The following is a 21,380-nucleotide window of genomic DNA, read 5'->3' on the forward strand; positions in this document are numbered from 1 at the left end:
AAGAAACAACCACTTTCGGCGCGACGTGGACTGCGGGATCATGGTCGCAGGGCCTACACTAGAGTTTTTAAGTATGTCAATCAAGATGCAGTGATTTCAACATTGCATTATACTAATAGCTTCAAAGCAAACTTGAGACACGGACAAACTGGATTTGGCTGGGCAGGCCGTGCTTTGGCCTGATTTTACTTGTTTGCATCTTTGTTTTGGGTAATACCATATTATCTTTCACAATCTTCGCCGCCTTTCGAGTGAATCATTGGGCTTCTAGATTTGGATGGTAAAGTGTTCATCTTGCGCCCCTCGAGGAGTTCCTCTTGTAGCTGACACTTCTTAGGCTGGGTGCTGCCAACATGGCCCTGTGCGTTTTCTTTGGATTTAAAAACACGCCACTAGCTGCCTTTGTGCATACGTCACACACCCAGCTCAACATTTTTCATCGGATCGTGGGTTATGCCACAATCTTCTTGGTGTTTCTTCATGCGATATTCTATACCATACACTTTGGCCGCCAAGGTCGCTGGGAGACTTTGTTGGAGGAAGGCAATCTACAAGGAATTGGCGCCGGCATTGCTTTCCTCATACTCCTCATGGCCATTTTCAGGCATCAGGGATATGAGATCTTCTACGTCAGCCACATTGTAGGTTTCATCGCTTCGGTTGTGTTAGTGACATTTCATAGACCAAAATGGTCCGGGAAACTTCCAGTTGTGATGATATTCATCGCTTTAATCTGGACACTGGATCGTGCGATTCGAACAGCGAGAATGTATAGCAACCTGGTCAACAATTCCGCCACATTCTATCCGCTTCCCGATGGAGGAACTAGAGTTATCCTGAAAAAGCCGGGCGCTCAAATTGGATTGCCAGGGTCGCACTGCTTTCTATGGATTCCAAGGATCCATCTTTTTGGAAACCACCCCTTCACCATTGTCAGCAATGGTCCTTCAGGGTTAGAGCTTGTCATGAAGTCACACGAAGGGTTTACCAAAGCTGTGAATACTTTTGCTACCCTCTACCCGGGTCGCTGTACTTGGGCTTCGATAGATGGGCCCTATGGCACACTTGCAGATACCAGAGACTACGACAAGTTAATCATGATTGCAGGTGGAAGCGGGGCTGCATTCACGTTTGGTCTGCTGAATCGCATCATTGACCAGTCTAAGATGGCCAAGGTACAATCGATTGAGTTTATATGGACCATACGGCATATAGGTGAGCCAATGAATGACCTTTTATGCATTTAAACCCCCTTCTAACGATTCGGCAGAGCATATGAGTTGGTTTCATGAGAGTTTACACCATCTGGCTAATTCTGGGCTGCCCGTCCTTATAACAGTCTATGTGACGGGCCATGAACCACCAGCCGAAAGAGATATCGCTGCAAACACCTACGAAGTATGTCATGAAACACAGATAGGGACGCAAAGTTCACTAGTATCAGACAGAAGCACAGCAAGGTATGGAACGTTTCAGCAGGCAGATATGTTGGCCAAGTTTTTAGCGGGACCTGCAGATGATGGCTTTGCGGAGCTTCACAATATTAAGATCGGGAGAATGGACATCGAAGTAGTTATTGGCGAGAGTCTGCAAACTTTGGACAGCCAGAGTCGGGTTCTTGTGACCGCTTGCGGCCCAAGGTCACTTATGGATGCCGTCAGAGATTCGGCGGACAAATGGCGGGATAAGTCGGAGGTCGCTCTACAAGTACACTGCGAGGCGTTCGACAGTGGGTGACTTATCGGAAGATAGCCCGAAAATGAAAAATTTTGACAAGAAAACTGAACAAGAATTCCCGAGGAGTCCTCAATTTTCGCGCACGAAGTGAATGCTACATACCAAATGTCGACCAGCTTGGACTGAGCCGGAGAGTTCCACTCCAATACCCGACCTGAGAATCATCGGATCTGATTATGTACGTGACGTTTTACTAGTAGGGGCCCCCTTGACCAAAATTACGGGTCCTCTAGAACACGCCCAGGGGGCGTGTCCGAAATGAGCGTCTAGCTCCAGGGATCAGATAAGATTATCCATCGAGCCAAGCAGGCCAACACTTCCACTGATGCGCACTTTGAGAAAGACTGATCTGTATATATAGAAAGAATGCTGTCGCTGTCAACGTCCTGGTGAAAATTTAAGTCCAGCTTGATTCAATATTTCATTACACAGGCTGCTTCCCACCAGGAGCTCCTCATCCATCAATATCGTGGTCATCTCTCAGAGCGGGCGCCGAGGAAACCATGTCTGCCGGTTCGCCTCCTTCCGATGGCAGCGATGTAGCCGCGCAAACAATTACTCGCCCTAGTGAAAAGGCCCCCGCCGATGTTGTGGGCTACTCAGCAGAAGAGTCTGAGAAACCAAAAGATTTCCCATGGACTTGGAAACTCACGGCCCTGGCCTGCGGTATTGCCCTCTCTTGGGGTTCATCCTTTTCAGAAAACACACTTGGTCCACTCAAAAGCACGCTGATAAAAGAATTGGATATCACAAACTCTCAAGTGGGCATCTAATGTGACATCCTTTAGTCAAACAACGGAACTGTGACTAACGCCGTACATAGTATGGAGCCATCTCTTCGGCTACGTCTCTTGTGAATACCATCCTTCCCATTGTGGGTGGATATGCTCTGGACTTTTATGGAGTAGAGTGGTGAGTTTTCTCTCAGATCTGCCAAACTTCTTTAAGGACTTTGGGATGAGCACAATTGGAGCCTCTCGCTAAACTCTTGACATGCAGGGGATCATTGGCATGCTCCATTGCAATCTTCATCGGTGCTTCAATATCGGCCGCCGGATCGAACCAGGATTCCTTCACTCTAGTCGTCACTGGGCGAATTATTATGGGCTTTGGTAGTACCGTCATCGAAACTTGTACATCCAAGGCAAGTCTAACCTATTGGGAGGCATCAAAGTTGCATGTAAAACTAACAATGGGTTACAAAGATCTTGGCCCACTGGTTCCAGCATAGAGGATTGGGTTTGGTGTACGGTCTGGATGTTTCAATTGGTGAGTATACAATTCCATGAAAGCAAGGCGATGCGCTGACGACTTCATTGCAGGAAAACTCATCGTGTTGCTTGCCAAGGCTACCGCTGTCCCGATGCGAGATGCTACCTCGTTCTGGGGCTGGGCATTGTGGATTCCGGCAATTGTCTGCTTTGCAAACCTGCTGCAGAACATCTTCTACGTGTGGTGGGCCCGAACACGACCAGCATGGGCTCACATACCCACTGGTCAACAGCTGCGCACCAAATCAAAGCAATTCAACAGCACTCAGGCGAGGAACAACGACGTGAGCACCGTGGTGACCGCTGGCACTACCCGCAGATTCAACATCAGGAGCATTTGGAGAGCCATCAACCGTGTTCCGCGTTTCTTCTGGCTCGTGGCATGTACTCAGATCCTACAAGCTGGCGTCGTCGGTAGCTTCAACGGCCTCAACGCCGACATCATCACCGTGACTCGGGGGTCCACGGCGCAGATTGCCGGCTATACATCGGCTTTACAGCAGGTTATTCCCATCATCTGCACACCCTTGATTGGCTTGTTCTTTGATACCTTTGGATTCAGAATGATGGTTGTCAGTTTCACTTCTGCCATCTGGATCCTAGTGTACTGCCTCATTGGGTTTACTGAGACTAATGCACTGGGCACCATGATCATTGCTTCCCTCGGATCGGCTTTCAACGCCATCCCATTCCTGGTGTCGATTCCTTTGATGGTGCCATCTCAGGTCGAACTCGGACTGGTTTTTGGAATTTGGAAAGCCTTCAATAACAGTAGCAGTGTTATCGTTGATATGATTGCCGGACGGCTCCAAGACATAACACCCGGAGGCACATATGAGCGCGTTATTGCGTTTTTCGTCGCAGTAAAGGGCCTAGAGTTTTGTCTGGGAATGTTTTATGGCATTCTGGACAGGAGGTATGTTCTTTTTTTTTTTTTTTCTTTTGGCTATTGCCGCGTTCATGAAAACTTGTTGTACTGACATTTGATTGGCAGATTCCTCTCGGGTGTGCTCACCATGAGTGAAAAGAAGCGCATGAACGCCGAGGCGAATAACGAACTTGGTGATCCCGTTGGACGAAAGCCTTCAGCGAAATTCACGCTAGTGGGAATCGTCTTGCTTTGCTCTACAATCATTGTTGCTTGGGTTTTGTTCATTAAATACTCGATATAAGTCATGGCTGTTGGGTGATGGGTGATTGGTACTGCCTTGCATCACTCACAATCATCTGATCAGTCATTGGTGGGACTGTGCTCTCAACACCATCCGTTCAATGCTCAGCTCAATGGTATCTAAAAAATCGAATATTCCAATTCAATCAACATGGCTATAAAGATTTCCAATGTCGCCGATGTACTTATCCAAAATGACTGCCATCCAAGTCTCGTACGGGGGTTCTACGTACTGCAAGCAACCCCAGTATATGAGAGTACCTACAGAGCGGCGCCCTCCACTAAACTATAGCCGTGCACCAGCTTGGGCCAAGGCAGAGTCGTACGCTAGAGCTGTTCCCTTCATGTTAGTGGTCAAATCCATCAATTACACAGCTCTGGGAATAAAAAGCTGTCTTCTCACCAGGATTTGGCCTATATATTTCATTTTGGCCTCCCGATCCTGTATGGAAAGTTTCGTCGTTGGATTGGCAGCCAGCACCGCCATCTTGATAGCCAGCTAATTCCTTATGCGGAAGGCCACGCACGTCTGTCCCACAAATACAGTCCCTTGTGCGAAGGACCCTGACAGGACAGCCAGCCTTTGCAGACGGCGAGGCACCTTGGATCAAATCGCAACTTCCTGAGAAAGGCTGATTGATCGTAGCAGGACTTGTCTAACGAGATGCATCTCTTCATCTGGTCCATTATAAGCAAAAGTATACGACGTGCTCAATCGGATCATATCACGATCCCTGCCATTACCTTCACGTCGGTTGTGCATGGCCCTGCAAGGGTGTCGTTTCTGATGCTGGTTGAGGACCATTTGTCAGCCAACTCGTTTTGTCAGCCATCTCGCCGCCATAACGCGGGGCATCAACATGGCATGATGAGGTGCCGAAAACCGCTCTGCCGTTGACTGGGCATGTAAACAATGGTGGAATATCAATCCTGGACCGCATTGTATCCAACAGAGGACCAGTCAATACTTTCAGCTTCTTAGGCGACAAAGCAAAATGCAGTCTCAAGACGAAGCAGAGATTGATGCAGTCGAGGCACAGCCGGTATCAACTGCACCCAATCGTGACCCTGAAAAGGCACCAGACACGGACGCGGTCGGGCAAGCTGCACAGAATCCGTCTCGTAGGAAACCGGTTGCATTTTACCTTGGCTTCTTATCCCTTCTGATTGTCGTGTTGATCGTGTCGCTGGATGCGACGATATTGGCAGTCGCCATTCCGGCAAGTCGACTGCTTGCCCTTGTGAAACGAACATCTTGCTCATGTGCTACCTAGGCGATTGCAAGCGATCTGGGGGCGTCGACTTTGCAGGCATTCTGGGCCAGTATATCCTTTACCCTGGCCGTCGTGATCGTGCAACCCATCTATACCAGTATGTCGGATGCGCTTGGGCGCAAGCTCCTGCTAAACACGGCCTTTTCACTCTTCGCTGTCGGTTCCGTGGTCTTCTCGGTTGGCAAGTCCATGGCAGTCATCATACTAGGCCGTGTACTGCAAGGCCTGGGCGGTGGTGGCCTCGATGTTCTAAGCGAGGTCATTGTGGCCGACATAACGACGCTGAAGGAGCGCCCATTGTACATTGGACTCTTGTCCGTACCAATGGCCGTGGGATGCATACTCGGTCCCATACTCGGTGCCCTGTTTAGTGAATTCGCCGACTGGCGCTGGATTGGCTGGATCAATTTGCCTCTGATAGCCATCGCCGGAGCACTCTCTACGCTGTTCCTGCGTCTCAAGCCCATTGAGCAATCAATCAGATCCCGTTTGGCCCAGATTGATTGGTTTGGCATTGCCTTATTCAGTTTCGCATGCATTCTCTTTTCTCTTTCGCTGAGCTGGGCTGGCGTCATGTACGCCTGGTCGTCGTGGAAAACACTTGTCCCTCTACTGATTGGAACCGCCCTCTTTGTCTTGTTCGGCATCCACGAGGGGAGAGTAGAACATGCAGTCTTTCCCTATCGCATTTTCAAGTCCCGGACGGCTCAGGTCACGCTGATCGGCGGGTTTATTCACGGCATGGTCCTTTATACACTACTCCTCTACTTGCCTCTCTATTTTCAAGCCGTCTACCTGGAGCCGCCGCTACAGTCCGCCATTTCGGTGCTTCCTGTCTGCTGTTTCGTCATGGTTTTTACAGGAGTTGCTGCCTGGGCAGTGGAACTGTTTCGCCACTACCGCTGGGAGATTTGGGTGGGGTGGGCATTCCTCGCAGTCGGTACTGGTATATTTGCCCTCTGGGACAGCAACGGAACTGCTGGTTCCACAAGGGCCGCAACTGCTGGCTTTCAGGCCATTGCCGGCATTGGTATCGGTACAATCTTCACGGTCCCTGCCATCTCCATGCAGGCCAGCGCCCCGACGGTAGAGGATCAGGGACTCGCCATTGGTATTCTCGTCTCCTTCAGACTCTTTGGTGCTCTGGTTGGTCTTGCGATAGGGTCTACAACGTTCAACAGCGTATTTGCAAGCGCTGTTGCGGACCTGGCGACACTACCCGAGTCTATTGCGGCACTCAGCGACCCCAACGAAGCCGTGGCTTTCATCCCCTTGCTTCGCAACGTAGACCTCCCGGTAGTCTTGATGGATGCTATCCGGGGCTGTTATGCGGCAGCTATGCGCGACATCTGGATGATTCTTGCTGGATTTGGAGCACTTGGGTTCTTGACGTCCCTTTTTGTAGAAAGCCTAACTTTGGAAACCGAAGAGCTAGGAAGACAACATTACGAGCGGGAATGATCTGACTATACACTTCAGTCAGGAGAAATGGGGACGACAATTATGGGGTGTTGAGAATCAATCCAATCGCGCCTTATCTTCTGGTCTTCTGGCACCCATCAAAAGCAAATCGGTTGAAATAATCTTGCGCAATCAAGACCTCTTTGTTCAGCCTGATCGGAATAATCCACGAGAAAAAAAAAACAAAGTTTTGAGACGCATAAGGCGCGACTTGACACTTGGTCGATGCGGTCCAATCTCGTCGTTCAGCTTGGCGCGATCATTGAATTATCACCCAGCGACAGCCTAGATTCAGGGGCCATTATCGCAAATTCCGATTTTGTGAAGTGCCAGCAGCCGAAAACCTTGAGAGCGTCGCGTAGATCCGTCGTGGATGGTCCTCTTTTCCGACGTAGAAGCCGGGTTGTGCCCACGGGCAGGCGCCGGCCGGGAGGTTCTCCACGCTCAGCATTGTGTTGCGGAAATACGGAAATATTTGAATATAGCGGAATCATCTAGGTTAGGAATCATTGGCGCCGAGTCGGACGGAGAATCTAGATTTGTAATTAGTGTTCAAGATCTGATAGAAAAACTTAGACATGGATATTCGACAGTCTCTTCGATAGTCTTGTAGCTTTTTGACTCCTTGTGCCGAGGCAAGTCGACCTTGCGTGACTCGAGGCGGAGGTTTGAGAGTCCCGTAGCATCGCCCCCCAAATGTACGGTTCTGTGGTTCACCTTCGGTTATTAGGAATGGCTCTTGGACCAAGAGCTAGCAAAACCCCAAATTTGGGAAAGATTTATAGGCTGTTGAAGGAACAATGAAGGCGGGAAAAAAAGAAAGAAACTCACCTAGGATTTATCTGATGATGATCAGTCTAGTAAGTAGACCTGCGCTGTAACTCATCTGGGTTTTGGAGACTACCGGTGTAAGTCTCCTCCGGGGCATCCACTTAACGGCTCCGCGAAGTTTTAGTGAGCGTGGGTAGTACGCAGTAGGTCCCAAGGGCAGCTAAACGGCGCCACGGTTCCAGCCCGAGACTGCGAGTCGGGAAAGACGCAACCTCCGGAATCACCGTTGCTAAACAAGTATAATGTGAAAACCATTGGCAGTAAAAATGGAATATAAATCTTGCTTACGTACCTGATCCTTGGTAAATACGATTTCAGAAACATTATAACCATAAGTTCTTTTTGTCCTTTAGCATAAGCAGCGCCGAATTCTAATTCGTTACTCTACCCTCACATAACAATGACGGAACATCTTCGCGCTGCCCGCTTAAGAGCTCGCGATGCTCTTGTGCGCGCCGGCACGGTTGGCTTCAAGCCCGTATCCTCTGCCAAATGGGTCAACATCTTCCGCACTTGGTCAGGAGTGTTGCATGTCCAGATTGAGCACGATTCCATCAAGGGTGTGACACCGCAAATGATGCGTTGGTGGTTTGAGCATCTCGGACAGTCAACGACATGGGACGGCAAGGCATTGGGCGGACCAGAAGTCTCACTCTATCACCTCTGGCACCACCGCGATCACGTTGCCATCATTCCCGTCAGCAGCCCCAACGACCAAGTCAATAAGGGGTTTATCCAGGGATGGCTATCCGAGGTCCATGAGCAGTTCAACGACTTTCACGATCGCGTCGACGTGCGATCCACTACAGACATTCTCAGCGACAGTGAGCTCAACTTTTCAGTCAAGCTTTTCGGCAATGTCGTTACACAAATATTGCACCATTGGAAGCCCAGATGGTCTCGCCTTTTACGCCGAGACCGTCGTTGGGTGTGATGTGCCCATCATTGGGCTCTTTATCAATTGGCTTTTGATGCCTCTTATTTACACGACAGCGTCAGGCGAGCGCTGGATTCGCCACAACATTGAGGAGACTGGTAGAACAGAGGATATACTTCCGGCATTATACAAACTGCATGGGCCGAGCTCCGAAAACGCTCTGTAAGGAATGATCGCTGCAATCGATATCACTAGAGATAGTGTATTGTTATATCTTTCCCATGCTTCCTTCGCCAGACTATGGCATCGAGGCCGAAAGCCTATGACGCACAAAGAATTCCGGGGTTGTGTCACAAAGATAGGGAGCGTACTGCAACAAGCTTGCAACTGGAAATATGTTTCTTCTAGCATCTTGTACCAATGTAATGTGCAGTCATCAATCTACGGTGAGCACAACATGTCTTTATACATATGTATCATTCCAATGGCCAGTCTCAATAATGCTGTATTGAAAAGAGAGCTGTACCAAGTTGATGTTGATACTCTTCTAGTTTAGAAACTTGCTCCATAGCGCAAAGTTGGAAGCACATTCAGGATATGGCATAAAAAACCTGAAGACCCCACAGAGAAGCTATACAATATGTACGGTATGGACCAGGTCAGCCAGTCTAGGATCACCGAGATCCAAGGGTCGATCCATGCCGTATATATCAGGTTCCGGCAACCCAAGCCGATCAGTCACATGCTTCCAATATGGATCCATAAATGCAGGGTCTGTCCAAAAGACTCCAATTCGGACATATTGCATACGCCCATCGGTGATGGGCGGCAATTTTCGAAGCACCAAGCCCTGATCAACACCACGATCGCGACAAATCATGAAGAAAATGAGATCAAAGTCACGATTTCGCTGGAGGTCATTATATGAGTCAAGTACGACATCGGGTGCGCTATAGAGTCGATTGTATTCGGAAAGGTGAAGGTTGAAGACTTTTGTGATCGATTTTCGTATGCTGCGGTCCAGAATGTGCCGGAATTCGTGGGACAATATATTCCTGTCGTCCGAGATTTGGATGTGGGATCGTACTGCAATACCTCGCAAAGATAGCCTGTTCGTCGGGCCTGCTGGAATACCAAGTACCTCCATCCAAGGCATTGACTCGATACTTTTTGCCAAGAGATGATCTTTCAGGAAAAGGACTGGACCGTCGATGTTGGCCCAAGACCATGTTGGGGCGATTTGACCATAAGTAGTAGTGACTTGGCCATTGTCTCCTTCGCTGACCCAAAGAAGCTGATGGTGGAGGTCTTTCCTCCACAATCCGCAAATGTAGTCATCATGAATACTTTCTTGCAGCGCTTGTGCAAGGCCGGATATGGCGACCAATTTGTCCGACTTCTTGGTGAGTTGACAATTGGAATACAGTTCAACGATGTGGTTCCAAGCTTTTCGAGCTTCGAACTCATTCTCAAATTCCAGGCACGCTTGATGTTTCGAGATTGATTCGGGAAGACCAGCCGGAAATTGTTCTGAAGCCATGAGCTCTCGACACTCCCAGTAAACTTGGCGCCGGGCAAAGCTCAGCTGCTGTCTTGCCAAGTACCTCTCCTGAATGACCCATCCGCGTTTATTCAGCGGTGCATGAATTACATCAGCTTCGTATGATTTGTTGTTCCATACTTGGTAGGACCCTCCTAATGAACCCCTAAGCGTCAAGAAAGTAGGACTTTTCGCCGCCAGATCACCGTTACCAAAGCACCCTTTACTGCCGTCGGAGGCCCAAGTTGCAGCAATGTTACAGGCTGCATGACTATAGATCGACCCCATCAACGAGGACTGTACCTCCCAATCCTCTTCATCGTCCTGGATGATGCAAATGGAATCAATCCAAATGTACTGAAATCGGAGCGACTGCGTTACCATAAGCGCATCTTGATATGTCTTGGGTAGCAATGAAATCTCATTTGGGGCACAAAGCACAGAGATATTATCCTTTTCCAGGCGGATAGGTTGGGACGAACCCCAGCAGTGACTCAACGTGAGGTATGAGATGGCGTCGTCAGCGGGATTGCAGTTTAATTTCCATTTTGTAGTGCCGCTCTGATCCTCTGGAAGTATTTGGATGAGTCTTTTGGGTACAAAGGGTTGCAAACTATGTCTTGCGACGTTGCATTTGGAATGAGTTGATACGCATGTACGATACCAATAAAGCCAAAGCCCCATCGAACTAGGCATTGAAGACGACGCAACTTCCGATCTCAAGTCAGAAGCGTTGACCGCATTTTTGCCTATTGGGCCAACCGGCGACAAGTCAAAAACGGTAGAAGTATTGTGAGTAGAGGATTTGACAGTGAAGTAATACCCACGAAAGGTTATGCTACACTCAGCTCGTTGGTTGAGTCGTTCTTGTGCCGGAATGATGTAGCGAATAAATGACCTATTACGAGTGATGCTAGCGCAATAGACAAACAGTCCTTGGACAGCGCAGGCAGTGGCGAAAGCTCTTTTTTTGATAAGTGGTCTCAGGGTGCTTGGATTCCTTACTGCGGCCCCGTTCGTGAGCCCAGGACATTGGCGGTTTAAATCGCCAAATTTTGTTGGTGCTGCGAATTCTAGATCATCTAGGAACGGCGCCCATAAGCGCGAACGTCCTAGTGGCCGTGACAAAGAGTCGCTCGATTCCCACAATATCTGTGCCCACAACTGTCGACACAGGGCACATCCTTCTTGGATCGAGTTGTAGAAGCTGCGGAGCGAGATATGTGAGGGTGTCTCAACCAAAGAATCTTGAACGTCCCCACCCAAGTGTTGGGCCCTGGAGAACCGCTTGGCGGCAGCTTGAATTGCGCGTTCGCAAATCTTACAGAGCATGGTGGTTGACTTTCATGGCAACTGGACATGGGTCGGGCAAGCGATAAGTCTGCAAGTATGTAGAAGAAAAAGAAGGCAAGACGAAGAAAGAGAGAGGACGTAAGGAAGAAAATCCAGTGAACTGCTTGCCAATTCAATCAGGCTGCGAGTGCAAGTTGGGGGCTGAGCCAATTGCGCACCAGACGCGGGGTCAATGAGGCTTGCTCGTTGTCGAAATAAGAGATTGAAGCTTCGGTGAGCGGGAACATACATTCAGTGCGGGGCTGGAAAAGCAATGCCATTATGTAGTTGAAGACCTTACCAAACCAATGTATACATCAAAAAGTCAATAATAAGAGTTTGCGTAAGGTACGACGTAGAGTACCTAGTTATGGTGCTGCCGAAAGACTAAAACATTGCTATTGCAAGTTCGATTGTCGATACCTGCAATATTATTTGGTTCGAATCGCAATAAGATAGACACTTATAGCTTCCCGTGTTGTTGGCATTTCCCGAAGTAGGAACTAGATAGTTTGGTTTGGCCAACCACAGGTGACTAAAGAGTATTCACTATTGTTTTTGTTTCGGATATCCATCGTTAAATCTAAATCATGTGGGTTCTCGACCTTGACCCTAGATACCCGCGCGCATATACGCTTTGACTGCAATTATGAGATCTTTCGAGCTCTGGGCTGACCACTGCTCTGCACTGACAATGCATCTAAGCTATTCTGCTGATCCCGCTGACGCCGCCCGTTAGAAATTCAGGGGCGTCAGAGGCTGTCAGCTGAGTGAAAAGCGCCTAACCGAACTAAAATTAGTCTTCTCGCAAATGGCTACTCCTCTGTGGAAATGGACTACAGTCTTGCATACCTGATTGGTGGAAACCCCAAACAAAGATTCTCGTGGCGTTTCCTCTGCCCCTGCAATTGCCGAGGAGACCTGGGGGAGCCTTTTAGTCGCTTCTGTTAGTGGCCAAAGAACTTCCCTCTGTCGTTCTGGGAGGGTCTCTTGATACCCTGCAGCTTGCATGACTTGCAGTACCCCGTCAATGACTATACTCAAAGAGCACAAGTGGCAAAGGGGAACGTAGGATCCATAGGTCAGCGGTGGATGAAACGTGAAACATTCAGCGCCTGCCGACTTCCTCTCGCCAGTGCGAAAGATGCTGACATGGCATAAGGAGGGATTCTCGTGGGCGTCCTCCCGTATAAGGGCCTACGGGCATCCTGATCCAGCCCGTCTTGCTTTTGTCGTGTTTGTAGGTGCAAGATTATACTACTGGTAGTACTTAGCATCGACGAGTTGTGCGCAGTTGGCCAACCGACATCATGACCAAAACATCTTGGCTACTCTCTAGCCTTACGGCGGCAGCGTCGCTTGCGACTGCGCTCGATCTCAACACAAGCGATGAGACCTCGATCAAGCAAGCCGCATCCGAGATCGCAAAGGGTCTCTACCTATATCACAACGAAAGCGCCACGACGGGCGACTTCAACCAGCCGCAGCCATGGTTCTGGTGGCTGTCCGGAAACGGGTGGAACGGCCTGCTCGACTATACAGTATATACCAATGATACGACATATCAAGCCGATCTCTTGGCCGCCTTGGCCGAAAATATAGGCGAAAACCGCGATTTTGTGCCGGCTGCGCAATACGGTTGGGAGGCAAACGATGACCAGGCCTACTGGGTCTACAACGCCCTGACGGCGCTCGAGTACAACTTTGAGCCTCTGCCATGCGATGAGACGGCTGCCGACGGAACGTGCCTAAACTCGTGGTTGGCCGTTAGCACAAACGCATTCAATCTGTTCGTCAGCCGCTGGGAGGCCGACGCAGGGACATGCAACGGCGGGCTCAAGTGGCAGTACCGCACGAGTGAGTCGGGCTACTACTACAAGAACTCGGTCACCAACGGCGGTTTCTTTCAAACGGCCGCTCGGCTAGGACGGTATACGGGCAACCAGACGTTTGCCGACTGGGCAACCAAGATCTGGGACTGGTCGACCGGCGTCGGGCTCGTGAGCTCCGCATTCAACGTCTACGACGGTGCTGGAGACAATGACGGCGCCAACTGCACGGGCATCAACCAGGACCAGTGGAGCTACAACATTGCGAGCTACCTCCACGGCGCCGCGCACATGTACGCCCTCAGCGAACAAGGCGAGACCAAGGACCTCTGGGAATCGAGGGTACAAGCACTGGTCAGCACGGCCAAGAGCACCTTTTTCGGGCCCACGACGGACGCGCCCGATATCATGTACGAACAAAAGTGCGAGCTCACCAGGTCGTGCGGGACGGACCAGACGAGCTTCAAGTCCAGTTTGTCGCGCTGGTTGGGCAAGACGGCTGTGCTGGTGCCCAGCGTCAGCGACACGATCATGGAGCTTCTGACGGCAAGCGCCGAGGGCGCCGCGGCCAGTTGCACTGGATATGACAACTCGACGTGCGGAAGCCAATGGTACACGAGCTTTAACGACCAGTCTGATTTCGGAGTTGAGCTCTCAGCGCTGGAGGTTGTGCAGAGTTTACTGGTAAAGAATGCACCGTCCCTTGCGGTAGCATCGAGTACATAGCAAAGAAAGTAGATACAAAAGGACTGGGACCTCATTGTGTACATATGGGAGAGGTCCTGGCAGGCATTTATGTCTTTTCAAACATTCACACAAAACTTGAAAGCGAACATTTTAAACTAAAAGAGTGTCGATTACTACTATGTAATCCAAAAGCCATAAACTCCAAGTCGCTAAAAGTGATGCTCCTAAAATTATACATGAATCCGCTGCATCCAAGTCATAGCATTCTCCCATCATTGCGATTTCCAAGAATTTCATGGGCGTTTGACATGCGCGAAGGGATACAGAATAGCTCCAGCGACTGACCATCTGGCCGACTGAAACTTGTGAATCAGCCGAACAGGTGATTGGCAAGGCCAGTAGCTTGGATCATTTCGAGCCAGAAGCTTAGTCGCGGCCGTGGCCCCGGTCTCCGTCGCGGTGTTCACCGTCGCGTCCACCATCGCGGTGGTCTCTGTCGTTGCCGCCACGTCGTCCCCCATCGCGATCACCATCACGGTGCTCATCCCGACGGTCATATCCGTGGTGGTCGCGATCGTGGTCGTGGTCGTGATCCCGGTCGTGATCACGATTGCGGTCTCCATCTCGGTGGCCATCTCCGCGGTGCTCGTCCCGGCGGTCATATCCGTGGTGGTCGCGATCATGGTCGCGGTCGTGGTCCCGGTCGTGGTCCCTGTCATGATCACGGTCATGGTCTCTATCATGGTCGCGATCGCGGTCTCCGTCTCTGTGACGGTCTCCGCCGCGGTCGTCGCGCTTGTTGTGGCCACGACCACCATCTCGGCCCCGACCGCCATCCCGGTCTCTGTCGCCATCTCGGTGACGATCGCCATCGCGGCCTCGGTCTCCGCCGTCGCGGTGCTCATCCCGGCGATCATGATCGTGGTGTCGGCCATGGTCTCTATCATGGTCCCTGTCGTGATCACGGTCGTGGTCGTGGTCATGGTCATGGCCTCGGTCTGCTTCCCGTTTGTCGCGGCCGCCCCGGTTGCCACCGTCGTGGTGACCGCCGTCTCGGTCGCGGCCGTTTCGACCGCCACGCCCGTCGCCGCCCCTTCTCTTCTCGTCGTCGTCATCTCTCAAGGTGAGAGTGACATCGGGGCCCTCATCGCGCTTGGTGAAGCCGTCAAACTGCTCGAGGCCACGGGCCTCATTGGGGACAGCGACTTCAACTCCACCATTGGCGACGGGTGCCGCGAGAACATTGTGGCCGAGGAGGACGGCAGCAAGTAGAAGCTTGGAAACCATTTTTGCTGATGATGGGATAAGATAGCTTGATGTTTATGACTGTGTAGCAGAAATTATAAAGGTATGACGAAGAGTAAATGTGTGACTATAGGAAATAGAGTGATCGGATGATATGACAGATAGGAAATGGTGACAAAGGAAATGTGACACTAGGAAATATTTGTTGTTTTGTTTTTTTTTGTTGTTGATAATGGAAGACAAGATCGTTTCTAGGCTTGAGAAACCACTGATATATATACTTGTCTTTGAATCGCTACCGGCACCATTAACCGCACCTGGTTGCTGTGAACTCACCGTAGTCCAGCGTATTGGGGTTCCCTACTGCAAGGCCATATTGGCAAGTTCCGATGTGCCCTGTACGGCACGCATCGATTACGCGATCAAAATAAAAGGGATAAACTATAAAAATGCTCGTAGGGCAGTGCTGCTTAGCACTAAACTCTTATTGCATCTGGGGAGAGTTCACCGATCCAAACTTACCACCGCTCCACGGCTCATCTGGCACTAGAATAGTGCGCAGATGATCTTTGAGGATTTGGCAGGCCTACCCAATTTCAGTTTTGAGTTGTCATGCTTTCGAACATGAATGAATGGATCCAAGCTTGCAGCGAGCACACGTAAAAGGGAAAAATTCGTGGATTTTGAGGATGTTCGTACAATGTATAGGTTTCCGCGTGGAGCTTGACACTACATAGGGTCTGACAATTTGCAAAATTTATCATGTTTGATACGCACGCGGGATATACGGGACAGACAAGCTACATTTCTCAGATCCGATGTAATACACCTAGTATATACTCGCAAGGTGTGGCATACGACAGCATAGAGCCTACAAATACTGTACAGTAGGTCACCTGACAAGTAATGCACGGGGCTAGGTGAATCAGCGCCGTGCACTCAAAAGTCGGACACATAATTCATCTAGAAGTTGAAAAGAGAGATCCCTCAACTCGCAGGATGGCGAATGAAAGCCAGCACGCATGTACATGGATAAATCATGACAAAGTGCTAGCTGACGGGTCCTTCATCTTGTCAGCCCTATCATTGGCATCAAATGCGATGACCGGCATAAGGGAGAAAAGGTGCAGACATCGGTGCCGTTCCGTCAAAGTATAAAGTGCCGGTCCCTAGTAAGCTGTCTTCCGAGAAACCGAAGCTTCAGGTAGGCCTGGCGACGCTGAGTGCCGTTTTCTTTCTTCACAGGGTTTTGTACCAAGTTGGATTAGTTGATTGTGGGGAGACCTGATTGGCATACTATACTTAGCCAAAGTAAGAGCAGCGGGAGGACTGGATGACGTGCATTAGTTTGGTTCGGTGCATAAGCTCGCAAGTATGAATAGATATAACAGAAATACCAGATGCTTTGCTGTTCTGAGAATAACACCTCCGCATCTTCCCGCAGAGGAGACAAAATTGGATAGGTAGGTAGGTCAGCGACGATCAAAGCCCTAAAAATGGTCTGGAGAATACAAAATTATGCGTAAGCACGTGCTACAGGAATCACTGATGTGTGTGAGTTTGGGAATCATCATGTCTCGTGATGTGGACTGGGCATTTTGGCAGCTTGTTGGATATACGCCAATACGCATCCGTAATGTTCTCCGATGTGCCTCTGGGTGCGGCAATTCTCGATTGTAGAACATTTGACTATCCCTTCTTGCTATTTTCAATGGTCACGCAAGAGCATCTTTCATTGAGACAGCAAGATGACAACTGAGGACCCGGCAAAGCAAAGTGGTGTGTTGATTTGAGGATCAGTTTTCATATTGCAGACTTTTACTACAAGTTTCTTGCCCTTCTCTGTAGTCAGTCCTCACCTGCGATTACGCACTCCGCGGCCACCACATATCAGTGATGGGTCTCGGCGATTTCGGTCCCTCGGCACGGGCTATGAGCTACGATGCATTGCTAACGAATTATTTGGGTTACCTGCTATCCTAGTTTCTGTAACTGTCAGGCCTGCAAGGAAAAGGCGAAATGCTCTGTACCCTAAAATTGCCCGTAGTTTGTGATGTTTGGTTCAAACTCAAAATGTGCCTGCCTTGTTGGTGAACGCAACACTGGAAGGGGGTATATGGAGTGTTAGGTTCGATTCCTAATGGCGCTAGTCACTGGGGTGTCCATGAAGTTATTCTTTTCTTGCCTGGATTCGCTTGGTGTCCGACGGCTAACAAAAGGTGGTCTTCGTGGGTACACTAAGCCTTTGGATGAGCCTCCCGACCAGCGCCAAGCCACCCACCGTTTATTGGCGTCCGCTATAAACCTTGTTCGGCTCTTGGGGAATCTGCCATTTCCGGGTGCTCCATTGTGTGATTTTCCTTGCCCGGACTGGACTGGGCTTAGCACGACAACTCTATAGCCATCTTGGATTCCAGGCGGTACTAGGATCAGGTACAGAGAACATGACCCTCCAGGAGAAGGGCTAATCTTTTGTTGTTTTGATGGCTTTTATGTTCATCATTTCTCTGCATACTACCTATGCCTACCTGTATGGCTCGTTGGGACCGGCTGGCAGTCGGTGATTCACGAAAAGGACTTGATTTCCCATCTCTTCTCAATCTTCCATTCTGGGCCAATGTCAGACTGTACCTGCCCAGCTTGTCGATCTCTGTGCTGACAATAGAAATTACGTATTCTGAAGATCGGCCATTGTGTTGGAGGGCAAACATTATGTTCAATGTAATCATCGCCAGGGGACAACGCAATTCAGTCACTTGGCATACCCAATGTTCTCTACACCACTCGATCGGAACAACCCAAATAGTGAGAAATTAGACTAACACATCATGGTAGTTACCGCAATCAGCTACCGGCGGTGTCCATATCTCATTTAGAATTGCCCGATGCGCGCATCATCTTCTTGTCAATCCATAAGGAATGTGTCGCATGACCAAAACATACTTCAGTTGCTTCCAGATCTGAGAAGGGTGCCTGAAAACCTTGAACTAGTGCAAAGTTGGAGATGTATTACAAGGAATGTGCTTACATCCTTATACACTCCTTCAGGGCGGCGCTAGATGAACACATGCTTAGTAATTACTATTCATATGGACAACCACTGGCAAACCTGGCGACAACCACTTCTCGGATTTAGCGGACTTCTCGTCCTCAGCCTCGTTACCAATGCTCGTATGCAATTGCGCTGCTATCACCGATATACTACTGCCTTGGTAGTCTTTGCCTCTGGAGGAGTGACGGCCCAGAGGGTCGACGACCGGATCCGGCGGCGTTTCGGTTCACGACAAGCTCGGGATCACAAGTTCGATTCATCATATCACTAATCCCAAGTCACCTTCAGTAAGTTTGTGGATGGGACGTGATGCCCGGACATGGTCTAGATTCTTGGCAGAAGAGGCAACGACTTGAATGTAATGCTTATGTGGATGAGGTTGTAGGATTGAGAAGAGGGATTTTGAATTCCTTCGGCATCTCTCGAATCCCCCACTGGATTGCCCAGACGGAGTGATACAATCGCAACTAGAGCTTGGAAGTGAATGCGAGACATTATTGGCGCGTTCTGGGCACAGATCAAGATTTCAACTCTTCCGCGTCTATGCTGGGGGGGTTGTTGCTAGATCGGTGAGTTCGAGTTGTACGTCACCAGGATGGCTGCGCCTTGAAAGGGTGGCGTCGCTGACTGTAACGATCTCACGAGAATGACCATGAAAGGAATATCTCTTTTCAATATATATATTGCTTTTGCCCGTGGAAGGTCGAAAGACAGGAGAATAGATCGCGTATTTGATATCTAGAAACTGGGCACCCAACAGGATGAGGATGAGGAACGCCATCGCTTGGGCTGCAGTGGAAATTGATGAAAAACGTGAAAAGAAAATTGTATAATCCTCTGACCAATGTAATAGGCGCAACAGCAGTAGATTGAGCCCATCAAGATGTCCGATTTCGTTATTTGTCGATATCCCCTTTTTGAAGGCCACTGGATATACCCGTGCACGTGGCGTTGGTTTGTCCTAAAGGGAGCCTCAAGAGTCCCTGCATACGTTTACCCTGTTCAATGGGGGGTTTACCTGGTTTCAATCAGATGCGAGAACTTGCCACTTTATAGCACACCTGCTGCCTTTATCGCGTCAACCGCAATAGGATGCTACATACACATTTATTCAAGAAGAGATGAACCAGTCACACGAAGTAACCTATTCTTTGCATGCTCTGGTTCATGCAGGCTGGGACCCCCGATGCATGTATTGATTAGTGGCCGTCGAGATAAATGCCATTGATTGCATCGATTTTCCTCGTCTATTTGCTGCACGTCTCACTGGTCTGGAGCGTGCGTTGGCACCGTTTCCCTCTGGTTGATTTCTGCAATGCGGAGGCCCCTGGAGAAACCTGCCCAGTTGAGCTTGCGCCTATAAGTGGCGCAGAAAACCCGCCAATTCCTGCCCAATTTACCCGTCGCATGCAGCTTTCCCCCCAGATTTCTAGTGGTCTACAGAGTACCTGCCCCCAAATTCGCGATATCTTCCCCTGTCATGTACAAGGCCCCTCGAGAATCTCTTGGAATAAACGAGCGGGCACTTGCTCGGGTTTGTTGTACTTTTATCGGCGGGAAATTGTGATACCATTTCGTACCAGTGATCTTATCGAGACACTTGTCTCGTCCCGATGCTTCTTGACATGTCGCAACCTCGCATTCAGCTGTGAGACACCCTGAAATCCTCGCACAACAACACGAGTCCGGCGCCGTCTCCCGTTGCCGCTTGCCTGCCCAAGTGCGTGCCCTCCTCTCTAGTGCCTCTCTGCCACCTGCAGCCCACTCTGTCTCCCCGCGAGCGGGACGAATAGAAGAACAAGACGAGATGCACGCACTTATCCCAACGTGAAGCGATTCCCGCATTGCATGCGCAGCAGCTGGTATTACGCAGCAAGCTGTGAGCTGTAACACCCATATCAGCAGCGAATGACAGTCGAGTGAGACCCCCATTTGAGATATGCCATCGACTCCGGCGTGCATCAAAGCCCGTGGCTGAAAAGAAAAGAAAGAGTGGTACAGATGTCAGTTTAAATCAGGTGCTTCCGCCGCCCAGCATCGTCCTCTGGACTTTATGCAGCTTCCGAGTTTCATTTTCCCCCTCCGATTTTCCCTTTCTCTGTTGACTTTTCATTATGTTTACTGCTCCACTTCCTCTGTCCGTCCATTCAAGTTCGCAATACCCCAATTAGCACCGATTCTATTCACATTGCACCAATGCATATCCCAAGAGCGTACATCCTTGGGAATAGCCACGAACCAGGATCCAGTTACAATCAAGTTACCAGTCATGCCAATCCGCAACAATCCGATTCTAATGAGACATGGCAATTGATTCAGCATGAGCTCGGACGGCTCTTGCACGCCTGGACAGCCTCCATCCTAGACAGCGGTTCCGGACTCCGGAAACGAACCACTGCGCACCAACTCGACACCACCATTGGCATCGTAGTTGGCGTTCTCTTGGGCGTCTTTGTCCTTGCCAGCATTGCCTTTCTATACATTTATCGCGGCTCAATCCGCATCAAGAAACGAAAGCGACATCACCGCCATCGCAAGTCGTCAGGTTCAAGGGGCTCAAAAGCATCAGACAGCGGTGCCTCGGCATCGGCGGCGGCGGCGCCTCCAGCTGCCTAGGGTTCCTGCTACGTGCTGTCTTTATGAAATTCTGCCACGAGACGAAATGTGATCATACAGATAACGGGCATCAATCCAGCACCGGCGTTTTGTGTGAGCGAGTGCGTGGTTTGAACGACCGCTTCGATCAACCACAGCATCATGACCAAAGGAAAAAAAAAACATGCGATACTTATTTATTCTCTTTAATGGAGTCATTGGCGTTTGTATTTTACCAACTGTATACTATCACTGGGCGCACGGGATAACAGAGACATGGCGTTATGGCAATGGCTGAGGATGGAAAGAGCAAGGCCACCCAGCGACGATTTCGGCTGGGGGGATTGGCAAGCGAACATTCTTACGACTGGGCACGAAGGTTATGCGGTCATTTCAACCCAATTTTGTATAAATAAAATGTGATCAAATATTCAATGCTGTCGTGCATTAGTATAAACCCTCGAATTGGTCCAATCTC

The 21,380-nt window shown here is 49.8% G+C and overlaps 8 protein-coding genes across 8 annotated transcripts; 6 read left to right on the forward strand and 2 right to left on the reverse strand.

The window, feature by feature from the left end:
* Positions 1–353: 353 nt before the first annotated feature.
* Positions 354–1,737, forward strand: PFICI_05751 (uncharacterized protein; the record flags this gene model as incomplete). The annotated part of the gene is made up of 2 exons (XM_007834332.1): positions 354–1,215; positions 1,271–1,737. 2 exons carry the CDS (start codon positions 354–356, stop codon positions 1,735–1,737), a joined length of 1,329 nt encoding a protein of 442 aa, XP_007832523.1.
* Positions 1,738–2,240: 503 nt separating this feature from the next.
* PFICI_05752 (uncharacterized protein) lies at positions 2,241–4,180 on the forward strand (the record flags this gene model as incomplete). Its single annotated transcript, XM_007834333.1, has 6 exons — positions 2,241–2,498; positions 2,561–2,649; positions 2,737–2,917; positions 2,943–3,006; positions 3,060–3,924; positions 4,003–4,180. The coding sequence occupies 6 exons, from the start codon at positions 2,241–2,243 to the stop codon at positions 4,178–4,180; spliced, it is 1,635 nt and encodes a 544-aa protein (XP_007832524.1).
* Positions 4,181–5,174: 994 nt separating this feature from the next.
* Positions 5,175–6,914, forward strand: PFICI_05753 (uncharacterized protein; the record flags this gene model as incomplete). The annotated part of the gene is made up of 2 exons (XM_007834334.1): positions 5,175–5,420; positions 5,454–6,914. 2 exons carry the CDS (start codon positions 5,175–5,177, stop codon positions 6,912–6,914), a joined length of 1,707 nt encoding a protein of 568 aa, XP_007832525.1.
* A 1,231-nt stretch (positions 6,915–8,145) lies between these two features.
* On the forward strand, positions 8,146–8,679 carry PFICI_05754 (uncharacterized protein; the record flags this gene model as incomplete). The annotated part of the gene is made up of 1 exon (XM_007834335.1): positions 8,146–8,679. The coding sequence occupies one exon, from the start codon at positions 8,146–8,148 to the stop codon at positions 8,677–8,679; it is 534 nt and encodes a 177-aa protein (XP_007832526.1).
* Positions 8,680–9,253: 574 nt separating this feature from the next.
* Positions 9,254–10,546, reverse strand: PFICI_05755 (uncharacterized protein; the record flags this gene model as incomplete). Its single annotated transcript, XM_007834336.1, has 1 exon — positions 9,254–10,546. The coding sequence occupies one exon, from the start codon at positions 10,544–10,546 to the stop codon at positions 9,254–9,256; it is 1,293 nt and encodes a 430-aa protein (XP_007832527.1).
* Positions 10,547–12,804: 2,258 nt separating this feature from the next.
* On the forward strand, positions 12,805–14,049 carry PFICI_05756 (uncharacterized protein; the record flags this gene model as incomplete). Its single annotated transcript, XM_007834337.1, has 1 exon — positions 12,805–14,049. The coding sequence occupies one exon, from the start codon at positions 12,805–12,807 to the stop codon at positions 14,047–14,049; it is 1,245 nt and encodes a 414-aa protein (XP_007832528.1).
* A 387-nt stretch (positions 14,050–14,436) lies between these two features.
* On the reverse strand, positions 14,437–15,297 carry PFICI_05757 (uncharacterized protein; the record flags this gene model as incomplete). Its single annotated transcript, XM_007834338.1, has 1 exon — positions 14,437–15,297. One exon carries the CDS (start codon positions 15,295–15,297, stop codon positions 14,437–14,439), a length of 861 nt encoding a protein of 286 aa, XP_007832529.1.
* Positions 15,298–20,503: 5,206 nt separating this feature from the next.
* On the forward strand, positions 20,504–20,923 carry PFICI_05758 (uncharacterized protein; the record flags this gene model as incomplete). The annotated part of the gene is made up of 1 exon (XM_007834339.1): positions 20,504–20,923. One exon carries the CDS (start codon positions 20,504–20,506, stop codon positions 20,921–20,923), a length of 420 nt encoding a protein of 139 aa, XP_007832530.1.
* Between the last annotated feature and the right edge of the window lie 457 nt (positions 20,924–21,380).

The sequence above is a fragment of the Pestalotiopsis fici genome (assembly GCF_000516985.1).
Source record: "Pestalotiopsis fici W106-1 unplaced genomic scaffold PFICI_Scf_3, whole genome shotgun sequence".
NCBI classification, from domain to species: domain Eukaryota; kingdom Fungi; phylum Ascomycota; class Sordariomycetes; order Amphisphaeriales; family Sporocadaceae; genus Pestalotiopsis; species Pestalotiopsis fici.